This window comes from Chiloscyllium punctatum, chromosome 37 (genome assembly GCF_047496795.1).
Source record: "Chiloscyllium punctatum isolate Juve2018m chromosome 37, sChiPun1.3, whole genome shotgun sequence".
In the NCBI taxonomy this organism is placed as follows: Eukaryota; Metazoa; Chordata; class Chondrichthyes; order Orectolobiformes; family Hemiscylliidae; genus Chiloscyllium; species Chiloscyllium punctatum.
In genome coordinates this window covers 26,923,866-26,947,339 of record NC_092775.1, presented here as the reverse complement: position 1 = coordinate 26,947,339, position 23,474 = coordinate 26,923,866, and the positions used below count along the sequence as shown (strand labels likewise).

The following is a 23,474-nucleotide window of genomic DNA, read 5'->3' as shown; positions in this document are numbered from 1 at the left end:
CAATCCGGACAAATGCAAGGTGATGTCTTTTGGAAGATTTAATTCCAGAACAAAATACATAGTAAATGGAAAAGTCCTGGGGAAAATTGATGTACAGAGAGATCTAGGTATTCAGGTCCATTGTTCCCTGAAGGTGGCAATGCAGGTCAGTAGAGTGGTCAAGAAGGCATACAGCATACTATCCTTCATCGGACAGGGTATTGAGTACAAGAGTTGGCAGGTCATGTTACAGCTGTATAAGACTTTGATTCAGCCGCTTTTGGAATATGCGCACAATCCTGTTTGCAACATTACCATGAAAGGATGTGGGTGCTTTGGAGAGGGTGCAGAGGAGGTTCACCAGGATGTTGCCAGCTATGGACGGTGCTAGCTATGAGGAGAGGTTGAGTAGATTAGGATTATTTTCATTGGAAAGAAGGAAGTTGAGGGGGAAGCCTTCAAAATCATGAGAGATGTAGACAGAGTGGATAGCAAGAAATTATTCCTAGAGTGGAGGGCTCAATTACTAGGAGTCATGAGTTCAAAGTGAGGGGGAAAAGTTTAGAGGAATACGTGGAAAGGTCTTCACAAAGAGGGTGCTGGGTGCCTTCAATGTGCTGCCAGTGGAGGTGGTAGGGGTGGAAACGATAGCGTAATTTAAGACGTACCTAGACAGATAGATGAATGGGCAGGGAGCAAAGGGATACAGATCGTTTGAAAATGGGCGGCAGATTTAGATGGAAGATATGGATCGGTGCAGGCTTGGACAGCTGAAGGGTATGTTCCTGTGCTGTAATGTTCTTTTGTTTTGATTGCAACTTGTTTCCGGTGGCCCTGTATATTATATTTTAAGGTTTACCAAATTCGTTCTGAGACTTCACTTCAGTGAAAGCTTCTCTGCCTATATGCTGTGCTTTCAAATGTTGTAAAAATGTACAGCTAATTGTAGTCCTTTTCCAAACTGAGGGCTGATCACTTATTACTGAAGGAAATTTAGGATCTCTGCCAAAGGCTAATTGATATGGTCTGTATTTTCTGACCATCTGAAGGGGGTTTTTCACATGGACAGTCTGCATAAGTGCAGACAATAATTTACAGTTTAGTTGCTTTGCCAAAATTCAATTAAACATTTTGTCTATTATTGCATGGTTCCACTGCAATATTCATAAATAGCATATTAATCTTTGCATATTTATCTCGAGATTCTTTGTTCACAATTTGCCCCATTATCAGGAATGGTCCAAGTCTGGTTCTAATACAGTTTTCCATTACCTTATCCAAACCATCTTCATGTCCTCACTACGTATTATTGTCAATTGCCAGATCTGGATGTCAAAACTGCAAAATGTAACATGCAAGGTTTCTCTTTAATGTCACATCTTTAAATCCATAGCCATTACCTCACTGAAATCTACTGATAAGGGCACACTTGCTATAGAGTGCAACAGGGTATTTCACTATTTCTTACAAATCTCACATCTATCACTTATCTCTTCCTAATGCCAACCCATATTTCTGAATCCTTTTACTAAACTACTTAAACTTTTCAAAGATGGATGGACAAATTGCTATTTTAACATAACTGACCTCTTTTTCTGAATTTCTGCTTGACCCCTGATGTTCAGTAGCCCTTCTTTAATATTTAGTGGAGAGAATCTGTTCCATTAAAGCAATACAATAGTGCCCAAAGTGTAAACTGTAAATTCATAGATACGTCAAATACAATAACTTTGTTGCTTTCACTTGTGCTTTCTTCACTGATGGCCAGCAAATCTATCTCACTGAACTACACTGTGCTAATTAAATGATTACTGCTATTATACAAGGAATGACTGCACTTCTTAAAGAATTTAATGTGTTAACATCCCAAAAACAGAAACTGATGGAATTCTGAAATTGTTTAACATTGTTCCAATCCTTTTTCAGAAAGTTCCTGTCGCATTCTTGTCATTCTATTCCACATGCTTGAGATTTTTCTCCATGTCTAACATTGTACAGTTGAAATATTTTGCCATCAACACATCCATCACCAGGCCGAAACTTCTTGTGACCAATGTGACTAATGCCTTCTCTTTGATCCATATCTCCACCTTCCTCAAATATTCCACTTTATGTTTAGTTTTGAATACTCAACTATATTGTTTGCCTCAACATTATCAAAAACGTTATGATCTTATATTCTATTAGTCACATTCTCCTTTTATATTGTTGCCTGTAATTTGTTTGGGATAGTCAGTTCGTTAACATTGCATCCTCCATTTTCTGTTGTATTGATGACTGTCTCCTTTGTGAATTGAATATTGCTGAAAAGATATGGTTTCCCAGGATTTTTTTCAGCCCATATGGTATTTCTTCCAGCAGTATACATTCACCTATAAATTTAACTTTTTCAAAACTTAAAGCCTGTTCATGTTCTTAATTGCCAGCAGAAATTGGGAATTTTCAAACAAAATTTCTAGTCTTTCACATAATCTATTGAATTCCATCATATACTCTACCACTTAACTAACTTTGCTCTTCCCAAATTTGTCAAAATTTTAGCACACCTCACAAGCAGTCAATAAATTATCTTATTGATAAACTTTATCCATGAAGGTTAACAATCTGTTCAAACCTTCTTCCATGTTCAAGTCATCAGGCTAGCATTACAAAAATCATGTTTCTTATCCTGCTTCTTTGTTGATAAAAGAGCTAAGTCCATACCTTGTTTTCTTTTTGGTAGAGAAACAAGTCCACATGGGTACTGTATTCCTGCACTGGTCACAGAGTTTGTATTCAATAAGCAGAAACTTTGATTCAACAACCTTTTTCTGCCAATGTTATTCACGAGAAGATAAATGCTCTTAGACAAGTCAAAGCAAACACTTTCGAGTTCATCATCTGTTTGACTTAGTACAAAGGGATCATGATCAATTAGGCCAATGTTCGAGCAGTGGCAGATGGAGTTTAATTTAGATAAATGCAAGGTGTTGCATTTTGTTGAGATGAACAAGGACAGGACTTAATGATAGGGCCATAGGGGATGTTGTCTCCAAAAGAGACTTAGAGGTTCAGATGCACAGTTCCTGAAAAGTTGCTTCATAGATAGGCAGGGTGTTGAAGGCAGCATTTGGTACACTTGCCTTCATTGCTCAGAATATAGAAGTTGGAATGTCATGTTGAGCCTCACTTCTGTTGTGGGCAAAGTCTTGGAGAGAATTGTAAGGGATAGGATTTATGAACATCTGGATAGGAATAATGTGATCAAGGATAGTCAGCATGGTTTTGTGAAGGGCAGATCGTGCCTCACAAACCTTATTGAATTTTTTGAGAAGGTAACTAAGGAGGTGGATGAGGGTAAAGCGGTAGATGTGGTGTATATGGATTTTAGTAAGGCATTTGATAAGGTTCCCCATGGTAGGCTACTGCAAAAAATACAGAGGTATGGCATTGAGGGTGAGTTGGAGGTTTGGATTAGGAATTGGCTGGCTGGAAGAAGACAGAGGGTAGTAGTTGATGGTAAAGGTTTATCTTGGAGTGCAGTTATTAGCGGTGTTCTGCAAGGATCTGTTTTGGGACCATTGCTGTTTGTCATTTTTATAAATGACCTGGAGGAGGGGCTAGAAGGTTGGATGAGCAAGTTTGCGGAAGATACGAAAGTCGGTGGAGTTGTTGACAGTGAGGAAGGATGTGTCAGGTTACAGCGGGATATAGATAAGCTGCAGAGCTGGGCAGAAAGGTGGCAAATGGAGATCAATGTGGGTAAGTGTGAGGTGATTCACTTTGGTATGAGTAACAAAAAGATGGGGTACTGGGCTAATGGTCGGATACTTGGTAGTGTGGATGAGCAGTGGGATCTTGGTGTCCATGTACACAAATCTCTGAAAGTTGCCAGCCAGGTAAATAGTGTGGTGAAGAAGGCATATGGCATACTGGCTTTTATTGGTAGAGGAATTGAGTTCCGGAGTCTTGAGGTCATGTTGCAGTTGTATAAGACTCTGGTGCGGTCGCATCTGGAGTATTGTGTGCAGTTTTGGTCGCCATACTATAGGAAGGATGTGGAGGCACTGGAACGGGTGCAGAGGAGGTTTACCAGGATGTTGCCTGGTGTGGTAGGAAGATCATATGAGGAAAGGCTGAGGCACTTGGGGCTGTTTTCATTGGAGAAAAGAAGGTTTGGGGTGACTTGATAGAGGTGTACAAGATGATTAGGGGTTTAGATAGGGTTGACCATGAGAACCTTTTTCCACGTATGGAGTCAGCTATTACGAGTGGGCATAGCTTTAAATTAAGAGGTGGTAGGTATAGGACAGATGTTAGGGGTAGATTCTTTACTCAGCGAGTCGTGAGTTCATGGAATGCCCTGCCAGTAGCAGTGGTGGACACTCCCTCTTTATGGGCATTTAAACGGGCATTGGATATGCATATGGAGGATAGTGGGTTAGTGTAGGTTAGGTGGGCTTGGATCGGCGCAACATCGAGGACCAAAGGGCCTGTACTGCGCTGTATTGTTCTATGTTCTATGTTGCAGTTGTACAGAATGTTGGTTAGGCCACTTCTGCTGTAGTGTGTACAGTTCTGCTATAGAGGAAGGATATTATTAAATTGAAGAGGGTGCAGAAAAGATTTGCGAGGATATTAGTGGGATTAGAGGGTTTGAGTTATAAAAGGAGTCTGGTTAGTCTAGGACTTCTTTTCTCTGGAGCATAGGAGGTTGAGTAGTGACCTTATAGAGGTTTATTAAAATCATAAGGGGAACAGATACAGTGAACGGCAAAGATCTTTTCCCTATGGTAGGGTAGTTCAAAACTAGAGGGCTTCAATTATTTCACACAGAGAGCAGTTCATAAATGGAATAAGCTGCCAGAGGAAGTGGTAGATGCAGATACTGTTACAACATTTAAAAGACATTTGGACAGGTATATGAATAAGAAAGGTTTAGAGGGATATGGGACAAATGCAGGCAAGTGGGACTAGTTGAGTTTGGGAAACCTGGCCGGTATGGACGAGTTGGACCGAAGGGTCTGCATCCATGCTGTGATTCTATGACTCTATTTAACCCTAGGTATTTAGCATCATATTAACAAGATTAGATACCAAGACTTGTCTGTGTGTCTGGGGCTGAAGGGGCATAAGGGAGGTGTGAAGGTTGAGGGTTGGGGAAATACTCTATATCTTATTCTTTTATTTTAATTTTAGCATAGAGTGCTGCAACCATGAGCAAGGCTTTCTGTTCACCCTGTGTTGGAACCTGGCAGCCTCCTTGGGTCATTCTGTCCTGAATCATTTTGCATGAGTGACAATCTACCTCCCAACCCTGACCAAATGTTGGAGGCATGGGGTGGCCATTTCTAAAAATCTAATCATGGAGATTGGAATTCTCCCACATAGTGCACCTGACCCAGGAACAAAAAGCAGAGAGAGCCGAGACCTATCTCCTTGCCGGACCCGTGGTAAAAGTCATGGCATTATGTCATAGTTTGACAAATAATCATTAAAGATCTGAATTTGGCAAAGAATCCAAGAACAAATGCAATAGTAGTATGTTCCAATGTGGGTAGTTACTGCAGTTATTTATCAAGTAGCAATAAACTGTTGGATAAATTATGAAAAGCATAGGTTAACTGAGAAATAATCCTGTAACATCTCAAAGATCAAATTTAGTCTGCATAGCTATTAGGTGTTAAGGCATTGATCAAAACATGTTTCTTTTCATTATTATTGCATCGTCAATTCAATTCAGTGTTTTTAATTCTCCTTTTTTCAGCTGTTGTGAAGTACTGTCCAGTTTTCACTTCACATGTAGCTCAATACTGTCATTGCACTTAAAAGATAAAAAGAGCTTTGAAAAGTAGAGTAAGACTCAGCCATTTCCTCATGGATATTCTGACCTTGATAAAATGATCTCTATCCACCGACATTGAGAAAACAGTTCACACCAACCACAGACCTTTCTCATTAAATAATCTCAAGTGGATCACTTTCCCACAGAGAGAACTGTGCATTGATCTGAAACAGAGATAGACTAAAATATCACCTTAACAGTGAAGTAACGTAGACACATCCTAGTGGAATTCATTGCCGTCCCTGATGTCTGCTTGGTGAATTTTATCGGGAGGTGCCACTGCCTCCTTATGTCTTTCTCAGTTGTGCTGTGGGAAGGTTTGTAGATGATCTTCTGACATCAATTGAGGCTCTTGAAGGGATCATGATTACTGACTCAAAGCCTCATTCCACTGCCACACGTATTCAATTTGTCGTGGACAGTGTGGCTTTCATGAGAAAATAAGAGTCCAGAGGCAGTATGTTCCTGTTAGGGTAAAAGGCAAGTCTGGTAGTTTTAGGGAATGCTGGACAACAAAAGAAATTGAGGTTTTGGTCAAGAAAAAGAAGGAAGCATAGGTCAGGTAAGGACAGCAGAGATCAAGTGAAGTCTCAGAAGAGTATAATATCAGAGGAGTATACTTAAGAGGGAAATCAGGAATGCAAAATGGGGACATGAGATAATTTTGGTAAATAGGGTTAAGGAGAATCCAAAGGGATTTTATAAATACATTAAGGACAAAAGGGTAACTAGGGAGAAAATAGGGCCCCTTAAAGGTCAGCAAGGCAGCCTATGTGTGGAGCTGCAGGAGATTGGGAGATACTAAACGAGTATTTTGCATCAGTTCTAACTGTGGAGAAGGATATGGAAGATATAAAACATGGGGAAATAAATAGCAATATCATGAAAATGTCCACATTACCGAGGTGGAGGTGCTGGATGGCTTAAAACGCACAAAAGTGGATAATTACCCAGGACCTGATCAGGTGTACCCTAGAACTCCATGGGAAGCGAGTGAAGCGATTGCTGGGCCCCTTGCTGAGATACTTGTATCATCGATAGCCACAGGTGAGGTGCCAGAAGACTGAAGGTTGGCTAATGTGGTGCCACTGTTTAAGAAAGATAGTAAGGAAAAACCAGGGAATGACAGTCCAGTGAACATGACGCCGGTGGTGGGCAAGTTGTTGGAGAGAATCATGAGGGATAGGATTTACAATGTATTTTTAAATTCTAATTTTTAAACTCTAATCTGGACTCTGGTTTCCAGCATCTGCAGTCCTTGTTTTTACCTAATGTATTTTTAAAGACAAGGACTGATTAGGGATAACAAATATGCCTTCATGTGTGGGAAATCGTGTCTCAATAACTTGACTGAGTTTTTTGAACAAATAACGAAGAAGACTGATGAAGGCAGAGTGGTGGATGTGATCTATATGGATTTCGGTAAGGCATCAACAAGGTTTCTCATGGTAGACTGGTTACCAAGGTAAGATCACATGGAATACAGGGAGAACTGGCTGAAAGGCAGAAGACAAAGGGTGCTGGTAGAGGGTTGTTTTTCAGACTGGAGGCCAGTGACCAGCGGTGTGCCACAAGGGTCGATGCTGGGTCCACTGCTTTTTGTTATTTATATACACGATTTGGATATAAACATAGGATATATAGTTAGTAAGTTTGCAGGTGACACCAAAATTGGAGGTGTAGTGGACAGCCAAGAAGGTTACCTCAAAGTACAGTGGGATCTTGATCAGATGGTCCAATGGGCCAAGGTGCAGCAAATGAAGTTTAATTTAGAGAAATGTGAGATGCTGCATTTTGGAAAGGGAAATCAGGGCAGGACTTATATGCTTAATGGTAAGGTCCGGGGGAGTGCTGCTGAGCAAAGAGACCTTGGAGTGTAGGTTCATAGTTCCTTGAAAATGGAGTCATAGATAGATAGGATAGTGAAGAAGGAATTTGGTATGCTTGCTTTGCTTGGTCACTGCATTGAGTTTAGGAGTTAGGAAGTCATGTTGTGGCTGTACAGGACATTAGTTAGGCCACATTTGGAATATTGTGTGCAAATCTGGTCTCCCTGCTGGAGGAAGAACGTTGTGAAACTTAAGAGTGTTCAGAAAAGATTTACAAGAATCTTTTGTAGGAGTGTTTGAGCTAAAGGGACAGGCTGAATAGGCTGTGGCTGTTTTCTCTGGAGCATGGAGGCTGAGGGGTGACCTAATAGAGGTTTAGAAAATTATGAGGAGCATGGATAGGATGGGGGAGCCCAAAAATGGAGGGAACTTGGTTAATGTGAGGGGAAAAGATTTTAAAAGCACCCTAAGGGGCTACTTTTTCCATGCAGAGGGTGGTGCGCGTGTGGAATAGGCTGCTAGAGGAGGTGGTGGAGGCTAGTACAATTGCAACATTTAAAAGGCATCTGGATGGGTATATGAATAGGAAGGGTTTGGAGGGGTATTGGCCAAATGCTGGCAAATGGGACTGGATTTACTTGGTAAATCTGGTCGGCATGGACGAATTGGACCAAAGGGTCTGTATCTGTGCTTTACTTCTCTGTGACTCTATGAGACAAACTGAAAAGCAACCCCTCTCCTGTTTGTTTGCAGACTCTTTGGGATGCAGAAGTCAAAGACACTTAATGCCTTATTGAGGGAAATGAGGAGAAGGTACCTGCTATGAGACAGCTTCCTACCCTTACCCTGAGACAATGAGCCTTATTCCACCCTCACTCACCTGTGAACTTGAATCTTTAACTGATCCCAGTCGTTTCCTGGTTGCGTTGCTGGTACTTGCCAATACTACCTCAGGGGTGCTGCCTAAAATGTATTGTTCCTCACTTGTAGAGGGACTGTAGGGTTTAATTTTTACCCCTTATTACATTACATTATTTACAGTGTGGAAACAGGCCCTTCGGCCCAACAAGTCCACACCGCCCCGCCAAAGCGCAACCCACCCATACCCCTACATTTACCCCTTACATAACACTACAGACAATTGAGCATGGCCAATTCACCTGACCTGCACATCTTTGGACTGTGGGAGGAAACCGGAGTACCCGGAGGAAACCCACGCAGACACGGGGAGAACGTGCAAACTCCACACAGTCAGTTGCCTGAGGTGGGAATTGAACCCGGGTCTCTGGTGCTGTGAGGCAGCAGTGCTAACCACTGTGCCACCTTGTGCCCTTAATCCCTGGAACAGCGCGCCTTTGACCCGTTATGTACTTGACAGACACTAATATAAATGAGTGATCACTAAAGGAAACTCTTGTCAGCTCTCCAATTGGCAAGCAATCTTTCTTAGCAACCACATATATCATATTCTACCCTCCATCAAACTACAACACTTTAAGAAAGTTTACACATGATTTGAAGGCTGAAAAAAATTGAATGAATCTGAGGATTCCTAGTTTAACAAGGCACATCTAAAAAAAAGTATTATATAAATGTACATGCAGGTCACCTGTGCGTTTAAGACAAAAAGAGAAACCTGAAAACAGAAAGAAGTCTGCTTTTACTCCAATGCCTTAGAGAAGCTTGCATAATACAGTTGCTGCACTGTGCAGCCTAAAGGAGTTTTGTAGTTAAGTAGTCAAAGAACATTAGTACGAATGTTGAATCCTGCATTGTTCAGTCATTGTAATTTGAATATCATGAAAGCCTTAGCAGAAACTGTTGCTATGCCACAGAGGTTAGTAATGTGTCAAGAGTTGGCCCCCAGCTCTGCCACCAGTTTCAGTATTGGCTGTCTACAGATCTGGAGCTGGAGGCTACTGAATCGTGGAGATTGCAATTCTATTAGTTGTGTTGCTGGCTACTGTTAACCTTGTAAGTCCTTCTGACATACAGCTGACACAAAGATCCCTTCTTCAAGGAAAATGCAGTTTTTCTCTTGGGGATAAACTGTGTCTCATGGCTGTGAGCAGGAAAGCTGACATTGCTTTGTGTTCTGTTCAGGTGCTGACACTTGGAGCAGAACAACGCAGATGTATCATTAATCACCCCAATTGTAACCTTTCCAACAGTTAGTTGAGTGATTTGAAATAATTAAAATCACTATTTTCATGATTATCACGTCAGCAATGAAAAGCCTCATTGCAATTGACTGTTAAAGGAATTACGTAATTTTTGACGTATTATTCAAAAACCTATCTTCGAATATAAGAGTTCCAGAATTTTAACCTCTGTAATTCAAAGTAAGTTTTGCTTATCCATTTCCAATGTTTTGGTTTAGCAATGTTCTGACTAATAGTGCAAACAGCTTTTGATTAACACTAATGTTGGGAAACATAATGAAATAGTATGGCAAATATCAAGAGTCCTGCAGAGTTACATTTTCCTTCAGGCAGCATAATCTAATAGCTGACAGGAAGGGCCAGTCAAATTTTCCTCTCTCTTGAGCAGGGTAAGTTAATAAGGCTCCATGGAAGTTCAAAGCAAAGACACACTGAAGTATTTTATATACATTGACAGGGCTCAAGCTGAGTGCTTTTAATCGTTTTGCACACAGTTATAGAATAATTATCTTTTGTTGGAACAGTGGAAGATATAATGGAGACTAAATTGGGTGGTAGCCAGCAAAAACAGGCATGGGAACCATGATGAGCAGTTAATGCCAATTCAACACGATGGAGGCAGCAAACAGATTTCAACTTGTGTGAGTGATTGCTGCAAACAGCCAGCGCTAAAGGCGCATGATCAGAGGACCCAAATCAAAGCTTACTTTCATCAATTAAAGCTAGCCTGTACCTCTTAAATGAAGTGGAGTACTGTGGGTGGAGCAACTACCAACAGTCATTCAGGAGGTGAGGCTAAGCTGGGAGACTGTGAAGAATGGCATAACATAAAAGACAGCAAGCTCCAAGGTTTTCTGCTGCTGATTGCTTGAGTGACCTTAGTGGAGGAGGTAGAAAATAACAGACATGTCCAATATCTACTGGAGATTATCTAAACATATTTTCAAAAGCCATTGGGAACCAACAGCAATGGGCGATAATGCAAGTAGTCAAGCCCCTAGGACTTACATGAGCTTCTTGGATCTCATAAGAGTCATCAAAACCTCACCTTTTTCAAAACTACGGAATGCCAATCAGTGTTTTTGGGTTAGACTTCTCAAATGCCTCACTACATTATTGACCACTCAATTCATTATGGGCTGAGCTGAGCATTTGTTGCTGGGTGGTGGCCATCTTGTTTCTAAAAGATTCACATGTTTCTTTTCTCTCTCTCTCTGATATGAATTTGAGTTATTTTTCCCAATCTAGTTTTTTGTTCATAAAGTTTTGTTGACCCACCAATGCAACTGATGTTAAATTTTCTTAGCTTTAAATAACCTCTTCAGCATTTTAAGCAAACATGCCTGGTCTGGAGTTTCGAAACACAACTCCTTATCCTACAAAAACCCTTTTTTTTATTAGTCCTGAGCCACCCCCACTTTCTAAGAAGCAACGATTTTACACATCCAGTTTTCTATCATATCCAGAACCTTTTATCTAAAAGGCTAAATCACTGCACTGTTGGTTTTGATTGCTTGTAAATCCTCCCAAGAGGAGAACATGCCCCTATCATTCGACAAGGTTCCCCATGGGAGACTGATTAGCAAGCTTAGATCTCATGGAATACAGGGAGAACTAGCCATTTGGATACAGAACTGGCTCAAAGGTAGAAGACAGAAGGTGGTGGTCGAGGGTTGTTTTTTAGGCTGGAGGCCTGTGACTAGTGGAGTGCCACAAGGATTGGTGCTGGGTCCACTACTTTTCATCATTTATATAAATGATTTGGATGTGAGCATAAGAGGTACAGCTAGTAAGTTTTCAGATGACACCAAAATTGGAGGTATAGTGGACAGCGAAGAGGGTTACCTCAGATGGGCCAATGGGCTGAGAAGTGGCAGATGGAGTTTAATTCAGATAAATGCGAGGTGCTACATTTTGGGAAAGCAAATCTTAGCAGGACTTATACAATTAATGGTAAGGTCCTAGGGAGTGTTGCTGAACAAAGAGACCTTGGAGTGCAGGTTTATAGCTCCTTGAAAGTGGAGTCACAGGTAGATAGGATAGTGAAGAACGTGTTTGGTGTGCTTTCCTTTATTGATCAGAGTATTGAGTACAGGAGTTGGGAGGTCATGTTGCGGCTGTACAAGACATTGGTTAGGCCACTGTTGGAATATTGCGTGCAATTCTGGTCTCCTTTCTATCGGAAAGGTGTTGTGAAACTTGAAAGGGTTCAGAAAAGATTTACAAGGATGTTGTCAGGGTTGGGGGATCTGAGCTACAGGGAGACGCTGAACAGGCTGGGGCTGTTTTTCCTGGAGCATCGGAGGCTGAGGGGTGACCTTATAGAGGTTTACAAAATTATGAGGGACATGGATAGCATAAATAGACAAAGTCTTTTCCCTGGGGTCGGGGAGTCCAGAACAAGATGGCATAGGTTTAGGGTGAGAGGGGACAGATATAAAAGAGACCTAAGGGGCAACTTTTTCACACAGAGGGTGGTACGTGTATGGAATGAGCTGCCAGAGGATGTGGTGGAAGCTGGTACAATTGCAACATTTAAGAGGCATTTGGATGGGTATATGAATAGGACGGGTTTGGAGGGATATGGGCCGGGCGCTGGCAGGTGGGATTAGATTGGGTTGGGATATCTGGTGGGCATGGACGGGTTGGACCAAAAGGTCTGTTTCCATGCTGTACATCTCTATGACTCTATGACACTATGAGTGAGTGAAGAGCATCAAGTTCCTCGGAGTGACAATAACTGACAACCTGTGCTGGACTTCCTACGTAGATGCAACAGTCAAGAAGGCACCTCTTCTTCCTCAGGCAGCTCAGGAAATTTGGCATGTCCATAGGGTCTTCACCAACTTCTACAAATGCAGCATTGAGAGCATAGTGGTCTGGTATGGTAATTGTTCTGCCCAGGACTGTAAGAAACTACAGAAGGTAGTATACACAGCTCAGACCATTGAGGAAGCCAACCTTCCATCCATGCACTCCATTTACATGGCTCACTGCCACGGAATGATTGCCAAAATTATCAAAGACCCCTCCCATCCCAGTAATGCTTGCCTACAACATCTTCCATCAGGCAGAAGATATAAGGAGCCTGAACACACACACACACACACACACACACACACACACACACACACACCAGCAGGTTCAGGAACAGCTTCTTCTTGGCCATTATTAGACTGATGATTAGACCCTCTCATCTCAAATAATGCTGATCTTGCTAACACTGATCTCACCCAGTGAACCTTCTGTGCAATGCAAACTGTATGCCTCTGTCTAAGTCTTTTTGATCTGTACATTCTTGCTTACTGCACTAATTGAAACTCAAAGCTTTTCATGTACCTTGGTACACATGACAATAAACCAATCAATCAATGTAAAATAAAACTCATTACACTCAATACTATATTCTTAATGAAATCACTACGGCTACATAAATAATACAAGTTAATCATTGAACCCATTTAGGCTTAAGAAAATACACATGCCACCAGTTCAAAACTCAAAAATCCAAAATAAATGCTATTATATAACATACAAATCACATGCCTCACATCACATGTTCATATACTTCACATCACTCTCACTCACTTTGTAATGCTGCAAGCCTCACATCTGTCTCTCTGATCAGAAATGGCAGCAGCTGAGCTAAGTAGCATGATTCACACTCACTGCACCCCCTTTCTTGCCGGATAAGATGGTGCATAACTGGAAGTGGAGAGAAGAAACAGATCTGTACTTGTTCTGTGGGGAGGATGACATTTACATTATTGGGATGACCATTACTGAGGCCGTGCCTAACAGTGAATGGTCATAATTGAGACCATGGCCATTATTGGGATGAGCTGAAAAATGTGTTGCTGGAAAAGCACAGCAGGTCAGGCAGCATCCAAGGAGCAGGAGAATCTTCCTGAAGAAGGGCTTATGCCCGAAACATCGATTCTCCTGATCCTTGGATGTTGCCTGACCTGCTGCGCTTTTCCAGCAATACATTTTTCAGCTCTGATCTCCCGCATCTGCAGTCCTCACTTTCTCCCATTATTGGAATGACCATTACTGAAACCATGGTCACTACTTGGATGGCCATTATTGAAACTATGGTCACTACCAGGATGGCCACTACTAAGTCCATGGTCACTACTGGGATGACGATTACTGAGACCATGGTCACTATTCAGATGACCATTACTAAGACCAGTGTCACTAATGGGATGACCATTACTAAGACCATGGTCACTACCATGATGGCCATTACTGAGACTATGGTCACTGCTGGGTTGGCCATTACTGAGACTATGGCCATTATTGAGATGGCCATTACTGAGGCCATGGTCACAACTGGGATGGCCATTACTGAGATTATGCTCACTGCTGGGATGGCCTTTACTGAGACTGTGGCCAGTGACAGGTATTGAAATCATGAAAGTTGTTGTAGATTAGTTACACCTTATCCTATTTTCAATGTCTCACTTTTGCTCAATTCAATAGATAGTCTGAACTCAATTAATTGCAGAGCTCTGATATATAAGCTGCAGATGATATTTCAATTTTCCCATTCCAATCTGACCAACGTGCTCTTTTCTTTCAAATACCTGGGAGGTGAATCTAGCCAAGCAGTGAAGGAATATTAGGAGAGGGTAATGATAAAGGTACAGTCCTACAATTTGTTTTCATACTTGCAACCACCAGCTCAGGATTCTGACACTCTGCATAGGTCAGAGGATAGATTAAATTGTGATCTGTAGGTCGTGAAACATTACAAGTGAATAGACCACAGTCAAAGCAGGGACTGAGAATAGTGTGTAGGTACCAGCTTGTTGAAGGGTCAGTTCTCCTGACAGCAGAAGAGGACAATTTGTTGAGGCAATTTACAGAAGAACATAGATGGATATGAACGTAAAAACGATCAGTACATTGGGATGTCTGCCAAAAACGTCCATTCAGGAGTCTAACACCAGCTTGACACCTTTAATACAAAGGTTGAAGCCCTTCCTTTTTAGCAGGTTCCTTAATTTTGCATACCTGCGAACCCAATCATCACACAGCATAGAACAGCGAATGTAATATCCTCTAGTTGTAGCAGAAGCAGAGCTACCTGTGCCTGATGTCTCCACAGGTAGCTCAGCTTGCTATCATGGAAGCTCAGGCTCCTCCCAACAAGGCCAGGATGACACAGTGTCTCAGCAATCCAGCAACCTTGCCTCCAAACGATTACTGGGTTGCTGGGGTACTGTCCCAGTGAAGTGGCAGAGGCTGCCTGGACACAAAACTACTACCCTTTTAAACTCAGCTATGATCCATATGAATAGCTGGACACTCTCGAAAGGCTATATAGCTAAATACTTCTCCTATTTCCTACACACTTTTAAGTTCTGTTTTAGGAAGATAGCATTTGTCTCCGAATCCAGTCACTTTGTGGTGCCCTTGTGTTGTCTGCCAGTCAACCAGCCATTTTGCTGCTGCCTATGCTAAAATGATTCAATCTATAGTAGAGCCTTCAAGACCCACACTACTTGAAGTGGTTTTCCAAGACTAGAGTGCCCTTCTTTGAAAGTGAGCTCACTTTCATCAATGATGCTGTAAGTATTGTGCAGGAGCACAAGGTCAAACAAAGTTATACAGAGAACAAGCTCTCAGGGAAAAGTGAACAAGCACTGCAAACAGTATTATGGAACTTGTAATTCTCAGAAAATGATCCCAATGTTCTGCCCATTGTTGTCAGAATTATTCTGCACATTTCTTATCAGGAAACAATGAAAAATCTTACTCTCTTGTCACCATTCACAAGTCCAATTTCCATTTTTTTACTGATGCCTACCGTCGTTTATGATAACTGAATGAAAAAAAGCTGATTTATGATAAAATTCATTCCTTTTTATTTTCTTTACATAGTTAGAATAAAAATATGTTAAAATGCAATCAAATGGATTTAGAATAGAAATGCACAGGATTTCTATTGATCACACAAAGGAACTTTTTTTGTGTGAGACACTGGAAGATTACTTTAGCACAAAGATATGTTAAATGACTGCTTTATTCCTGATGAAGGGCTTTTGCCCGAAACGTCAATTTCGAAGCTACTTGGATGCTGCCTGAACTGCTGTGCTCTTCCAGCACCACTAATCCAGAATCTGGTTTCCAGCATCTGCAGTCATTGTTTTTACCACCTTGAAGTACTCATGTCACTAGCCAAATGAAACTTGAGGTCTAGCATACAATTTTGCTGCTAATTGCTGATTATCATAACGTGAACTTGTCTGGAGATGATAAGCCAGAAACCTACACCATTTGCACTCATGTGGTGATTTTTTTGCAATTTGGGTGAAACAATTAATGTTGACTCCGTGCATGTGTTGCAGAAGTTGCAGTATACTCTGGTTGCACATGATGGTACATTGCATGATTGGGTTTCAAGGAGAGGGTGCGCAGGTTTTCTGATGCAGTGCTGGTGGAGGAGGTTTAGAGAAGGAGACAGGGGCTGCACTCGGAGAGTTCAGAATGCCTCCTCATCCTCTTTAGCTCATGTGTGAGCTCAATAACTCAAGAGGGAAGTGAGGGATACTGACCCGAATTGGTATCAATACCAGAATTACTTCTGAAGCGTTAGGAAGGGAGGGAGAGGGGCCAGTTAACCAAAACTAAAGCCATCATAATACCACAAAAGCCTTTTCATGATCACCAGTTGGCACTTTAGCAATCAGCTATTCAACAGACTTCAGATAGCTGTTCCTAGTCTGGCTTCAATTCCTTTACCATGACAACACCTTGTCCTGAGTGTGTGCTAAAGCAACATACAAGCACAAGCTCTCATCCAGGACATCCCTTTACTATTTTAATATTACAGTTTACATTGACAGTGCTACTTTTGACATATGCTGCAATAACATTAAGTGCAAATAATTGTCACAATAGACTTGACTAGTGGTTTCGATACACAAAATGCTAAAAAGCATTATTTAATTAGACCAGATCTTACCTATTACGGCATTGGGTGCCCCTTGGTCTGTTGATACTGTATTTCACCAATCCATCAAAAAGTGAGATCAAATTAGTTGTGGAAGAAGGCAGCAGACAGAGAGAGAGAGAGAGAGAGAGACATTTGTTCATGTACAATCAGACAGCGCATCATAATCCTATAATAGCAAAGCCAGTAGAACAAGAAGAAATGAGCTTTCTTCTTTGAACATAAATTCAAAATGAAATAGTAATTATTTATGTGTTTCCTATTTCAGAAAATATTTCAATTTCATTTCATTAGGAGCTAAGACTAATAACATAATGTAAGAATGTCAACACACTGGGGTTGATCCTAATACAGTATAGCCAAGTTGGCATTAACTAACCATGTAACAATCATAAAATGCTTGAATCATTGCCCATTAATGACATGCACTGATTTACACCATCTTTAACTGGACCTGTTGCCTGCTGCCTGAAGTTGTGACCTGTATCAGGCTGTTTACCTTTAAAATCTGTAAAACAATGTCTTATAATGTAAACTAGACTCCTTTCCAGAACAAAACTAAGTGGACTATGTCTTACACATGCTTCAGTCGAGGCTAACCCTACAAGAAAACTTCCCAAACCTTTTAACTAGAATGAGGAGGAACATTCCTTGAGAACTCTCAGAAATACTCTCTGTTTTTCCAACCTTCACCATTGTGAACTTCTGTCATCTACCCATGGACATAGCTCATTGGTGAATGGAGGTTCAGTTATCTGACTCCCCAAATGTAATGGATCAGCTTAAAAGAGGTCCAGACAAAAAAATGCACCAGCCTTCTGATTCCCTGCAGGTTTGTCAATTGCATTAAAACAGTGCAGCTTCTAAGTTGTTAATGCTAATATTAACGGATATTTCCTTTTCTGCTAAAGTAAATACAGTGAAATCAATTTTCCACAAAATCAAAAGAAATGTGCATGTTATATAATGTATCAAATGTTCATCCATGAACATCATCTGTTGTTTATATAGATACATCTTCAATATCTAATTTTGTTTTTGTTGCCTGTGGATTCATGGATGCCATGTGTAAAAATGGCTTTATGCAATCGGGATTCAAAACTAAGTCCAATTTAGTTTTGTCAGCAAAGACATAGTGCCATTGTAAATACAACACACAGATCTTAGGACAATGTGTAATAGAGTCAAAGAGTAGACAGTCTGAAATACCTATTGTGACAGTGCCTTAGAGTAGCATATATATAGTCAGAAGTATTTACTCTGTAGAGTAACAGGCTTTGAATCAGTTTGCTTTCTGGTCCAAATTTTAAAAATGCATTCTAAAATCACAACATTTTATCTTGCTTACTTTTTGAAGATGTAATAGAAAAATCATATAATAATACAATTAAGTAATTACAGAAAACTCCTTCTTTTAAGTTTATGCCCATATTCTGATAACCAAAATTATATTCTTTCATTTCTCTCCAAATATTTGATATTGAGCTTAATTCAGAACCTAATTTTCATGAAAAAGCCTATTAAAAAATTTCCATACAATGAAAATAGAAAACAGATGACTAAATCTTGTCTACAGTTCTTCTTAATTCATTTATTCAATGTTTTAATACGAAAATCCCCAAATCAATTAGCAAAGTATATTAGCATAGAAATTTCAGATATTGATCTTAATGGTTGAGCACATCCATTGGAAATTCATTTCTCTGTTACTTTGACAGAATCACAAACCTGCTTAAAATTAAATACATTAAGATAGCAATATTGAGATAGCATGATGTTGTTGCGATATCATGTCTGTTAAATATCAGCAATGGTGATTTGCACACTTTATTTCAGAAAAAAAAGATGAGCTGTAAGCTATATTCTATCTCATGGAGAAACCTGTAAGCAAACTGATGAGCAAGCCTCATTCCTGATGAAAAGCTTATGCTTGAAACGTTGATTTTCCTGCTGCCTGACCAGCTGTGCTTTTCCAGCACCATACTCTTGACTGATCTCCAACATCTGCAGTCCTCACTTTCTCTTAGTTGATTATAACCTTACTGTAAAGCCTCTTCCAAGGATGCCTACCTTGAAGAAGTTCTCCTCCTTTCTCTTCAAGGGTCCAATCTTTCACCTTCATCCTCACCTTCATCTACCTATTGCATTCCCAGCCACTTTCCCCCCAGCCCCACCCCTCTCCCATTTATCTCTCAGACCCCGTGGCTCACAAGCCGCATTCTTGATAAAGAGGTTATGCTTGAAACGTCGATTCTCCTGCTTCTCGGATGCTGCCTGACCTGCTGTGCTTTTCCAGCACCACACTCTTTGACTCTGATCTCCAGCATCTGCAAACCTCACTTTCTCTCAAGCAAACCGATGGTACCTATTCATGGTAATTGGCAAAGACCAACATATTTGGATTGGGAATTCTATCCAGTTGGAACCATTGAAAAAATGGGTAGAGAATTCACTAAGTATGTTTCAGGGCAATATTGAATTAGATTAGATTAGATTACTTACAGTGTGGAAACAGGCCCTTCGGCCCAACAAGTCCACACCGCCCCGCCGAAGCGCAACCCACCCATACCCCTACATTTACCCCTTACCTAACACTACGGACAATTTAGCATGGCCAATTCACCTGACCTGGACTGTGGGAGGAAACCGGAACACCCGGAGGAAACCCACGCAGACACGGGGAGAATGTGCAAACTCCACACAGTCAGTCGCCTGAGGCAGGAATTGAACCCAGGTCTCTGGCGCTGTGAGGCAGCAGTGCTAACCACTGTGCCACTGTGCCGCCCACATGTGTTCAAGAAGCATGGCTCTTTACAAAGGAATCTGATTCTATGATTTGTATTTTGCCCGGATTATATACCTATTTACATGAATACATTTTCAGCATAGGATTTTCTCTGTCACTGTTATTCTTTTTATTTCTTTCTCTTGGATTTATTGACTCTTGCTGATAGCTGTATGATTCCACGGATGGCAGTAACCTCTTCTTCCCTCCTTCTAATAGGAAACCTAACTGAGCATTTATAATAAGTAAGACAGTGAATGCTTGGCTGTCAAGTCAAATGCAATGAATATTTCAGTCAAACCACTGTTGTCTCCAAACGTATTTCTAGAAGCATCGATTTAATAGCAACATGAGGCAGACATCTGGCTACTCAAGTTCATATGGCATAAAATCTAAATCTAAATGTAATGTTGGAGGTCTGAAACAAAAACAGGAATTGCTGGCGAAACTCAGTAGGTCTGGCAGCATTTGTGGGAAGAAAGCACAGTAAAGGTTTCAAGTTTGGTGACTCTTCATCAGAAACATCAACATCTCCCCAGATGCTGCCAGACTGGCAAAATTTCACCAGCAATTTCCGTTATTGTTTTTGAAGTCTACTGTTGTCCTGGCGGAAGGTTGGAACTGTGGCTTAGAATTTGAATCAACCTGGTCTTTTTAGTGATATATGATTCAATTTTCCATTTGAGTTTAATGTCGGGAACCAAACTGTTGTGGATCAGTCACATTTTTTTTAATTCTGTGAAGACCGTACCTTTTCTATTTTTCTGTACTTTAGATTATGGATTGAAATGGGAAAATGATTTTAAAAAAAACAAGGATGTGGAAGATATTGCTGAACTTTTTAAATACAAACTACCACCAGCTATTATAAGTGCTTTTACACTTTTGTTTAAACAATGAAGACAGTCTATTACAGATAAACTGACTCCAAGGAGATGTGTACAAACAGACTTGGCTGCCAACAAGTACCTGATTGGTCTACAGAGTGGTGACCAGGTATGATGAAAGCTTTCTGCCTAACAATAACTTATGTTATTGGGTCCTGTGTAGCTGAACAGTTATGTAAATGAACAATATAGCCAGAAGCCTTTAGACCACTGGAAGAGGATGTGGTGTTCTTCTGACTGCCTGAAGAAATAGCTGAAATATGAGAAATTAAGTTTCCTACTGAAAAAGGACGAGCTTCAACCTTTATAATACAGGTGTCAAACTAGTCATAAACTCCTGAATGTACTGGCATTAAATGGATGTTTTCTGGCAGGTATCCCAATGAACTGATCATTTTATGTTCATACCCGTCCACATTCTTCTGTGAATGTCCTCACCAGTTACTGGAAGCTTTAACTATCAGGTCAGAGACCTTTTAATTTGTAAAACAGTTGTGTACCTCCTGCAATCAAGCAAAAGTATATGAAGAAGTGAGATCAAAGAGCAGCTAGCCAAAAATATTATCTTACTAAATCCAATGGACAGGGACCATGAAACTGCCTTTCCAGTTTTTGGCTTCACTCATTATGTTAATTTTTTTTCATGTCCGTATGAGTTCGGTGGGGAGTTCATAAGGGGGTTCAGAGTTTTAACTAATAGAGTTGTTTCACTGCAAAGTTGCTTACCCATATAGCTAGAATCAATTCATTTAGAATAAGTAGTAATTCTTGTTAACTGCTGAAACTTGATCCATGATTTTCATTCTCCTGAGTCTCAGAAAGAACAGATAAATTTGGGAGTTTTATGCACTTTTATAAAACCCTTAACTTTTGTGACAATGCCGGGAATAGAGTGGCTTGGTTTCCATCACGTTACACCCGCAAAATATAACAATTCACTGAAGGAATGCGAGTGTGTCTGGCTGGGCCAAGATTTATTGCCCATCATTAAGTGTCCATCAAAATGTGATAGTAAGCAGCCTTTTTGAACTGCTTAAGTTCATTTGGTGTAGGTACACCCATAGTGCTATTTGAAAGGAAGTTTCAGGATTTTGATACAGTAACCAGTGAAGGAGCAGCAATATATGTCCAAGTCAGAACAGAAAGTGGTTTGGGGGAAAGCCCCAGGTGGTAGTTTTCCCAAGTATCAGCAGCCATTTTCTGTCCAGATGGTGGTGGCCATGGGCTTGGAGGGTGCTGTCTAAGGAGCCTTGATAAATTTCTGCAGTGCACCTTGTAGATTGTACTCACTGTTGCTACTGAGCTTCAGTGGTGGAGGATTGAATGTTTGTGGATGTGGTGCCAATCAGGCCTGCTGCTTTGTCCTGAATGGTGACAAACTTCTTGGGTAATCGTGGTTGTGAGTATGTTCACCGAGCTGGGAAGTTGACTTGCAGACGCTTCGTCCCCTGTCTAGGTGACATCTTCAGTGCTTTGGAGCCTCCTGTGAAGTGCTGCCATACTGTGTCTTCTGGAATTTATTTGGTTCCGTTCCTACTGCTTCCAGTTGCCGGTTCCAGTTGTTCGGTGTAGTGCTCGGTGCATTGGGTCCAGGTCAATGTGCTTGTTGATGGAGTCTGTGGATGAATGCCATTCTTCTAGAAATTCTCTGGTTATTCTCTGCTTAGCTTGCCCTATGATCGTTACGTTGTCTCTGTCGAATTTGTGGTCCATATTATCTGTGTGTATGGCTATTAGGGACAGCTGGTCATGGCATTTATTGGCTATTTGGTGTTCACGGATGTTGATTCTTACTTGTTTGCCTGTTTGTCCTCTGTAGAATTTCATGTACTCTTTACATGGAACCTTGTAAATTACGTTAGTCTTGCACATTATGGTTATCAAGCCTTTTGTCCTGGTGAGTCGTTGTCTGACCATGGCTATCAGTTTCTGGGCTGTCATGAATCCCAGTGGTTGGAGAAGTCTGGGTGTCAGTTCCAGAGATTTTATTGTGTAAGGTAGCATGGATAATGAGTTAGGTTGCAACATGCCCTCATCACGTTGTTTATTTGTTAGCCATCTGCGGATGGCGTTGCAGGGATATCCGTTCTTGGTGAATATTCTGTAGAGGTGTTCTTCTTCCCTTCGTAGGTTGGGGGTGCTGCAGTGTCTTGTAGCCCTTTTGAACAGGGTGCTAATGCAGTTTCTTTTGCATGTGTTTGAGTGGTTGCTGTTATAATTCAGGACCTGGTTGGTGTGTGTGGCTTTCCTGTACATTTTCGTGGTGCATTCACCATTCTGTGGTCTTTCTATCATCACATCCAGGAATAGCAGTTGATTGCTGGTTTCCTCCTCTGTTGTAAATCTGATCCCTGTGAGAATGATGTTGATGATCTGGTGTGTGTTCTCGATTTCTGTTCTCTAAATGGTAACAAAAACATCGCCTACATATCTGATCCAGCTTGTGGGTTGGATTTGTGGGAGGGCTGTTTGTTCCAATCTTTGCATCACTGCTTCTGCTATGAGCCCAGAGGTGGGTGAGCCCATAGGTGTTCCATTGATCTGTTCATATATCTGGGTGTAGAATATGAAGTGTGTTGTCAAGCACAGGTTTAATAATGTGAGTATGCCATCCTTGTTGATAGGTTCCCTGTTGTTCTGTTTTGCCTGTCCAGGAGATTGGCTATTATCTCTCTGACTAGAATTTTGTCAATTTAAGTGAATAGTGCCGTTACATCAAATGCGACCACTGCTTTGTCCTTGACTATGTTTATGTTCTTGATGTTGTCTAGGAATTCCTGTGATGATTGTATGGAGTGTTAAACAAATCTTTAGACAAACCTTGAACTTCTTGGGTAATGTAGGAGCTGCACCCATCCAGGCAAGTGAGGATGTATTTCATCACACTCCTGACTTGTCCCTTGTAGATGGTGGACAGGCTTTGGGGAGTCAGGAAGTGAATTTACTTGCTGCAGGATTCCCAGCTTTTGACTTCTTCTTGCAGTCACTATTTATATAAATAGTCCAAATCAGTTTCTGGTCAATGGTAACTCCAGAGTATGAATAAT

General features: G+C 41.0%; 1 protein-coding gene across 6 annotated transcripts in view; it reads right to left on the bottom strand.

The window, feature by feature from the left end:
- The window catches only part of ptprt (protein tyrosine phosphatase receptor type T), a 1,418,554-nt gene that overhangs the window by 198,892 nt on the left and 1,196,188 nt on the right, over positions 1-23,474 (bottom strand). For all 6 annotated transcript variants that reach the window (XM_072556501.1, XM_072556497.1, XM_072556496.1 and 3 more), the window contains one exon: positions 16,768-16,803. In XM_072556501.1, coding sequence (XP_072412602.1) covers positions 16,768-16,803 — 36 coding nt within the window. The remainder of the gene's footprint in view (positions 1-16,767; positions 16,804-23,474) is intronic.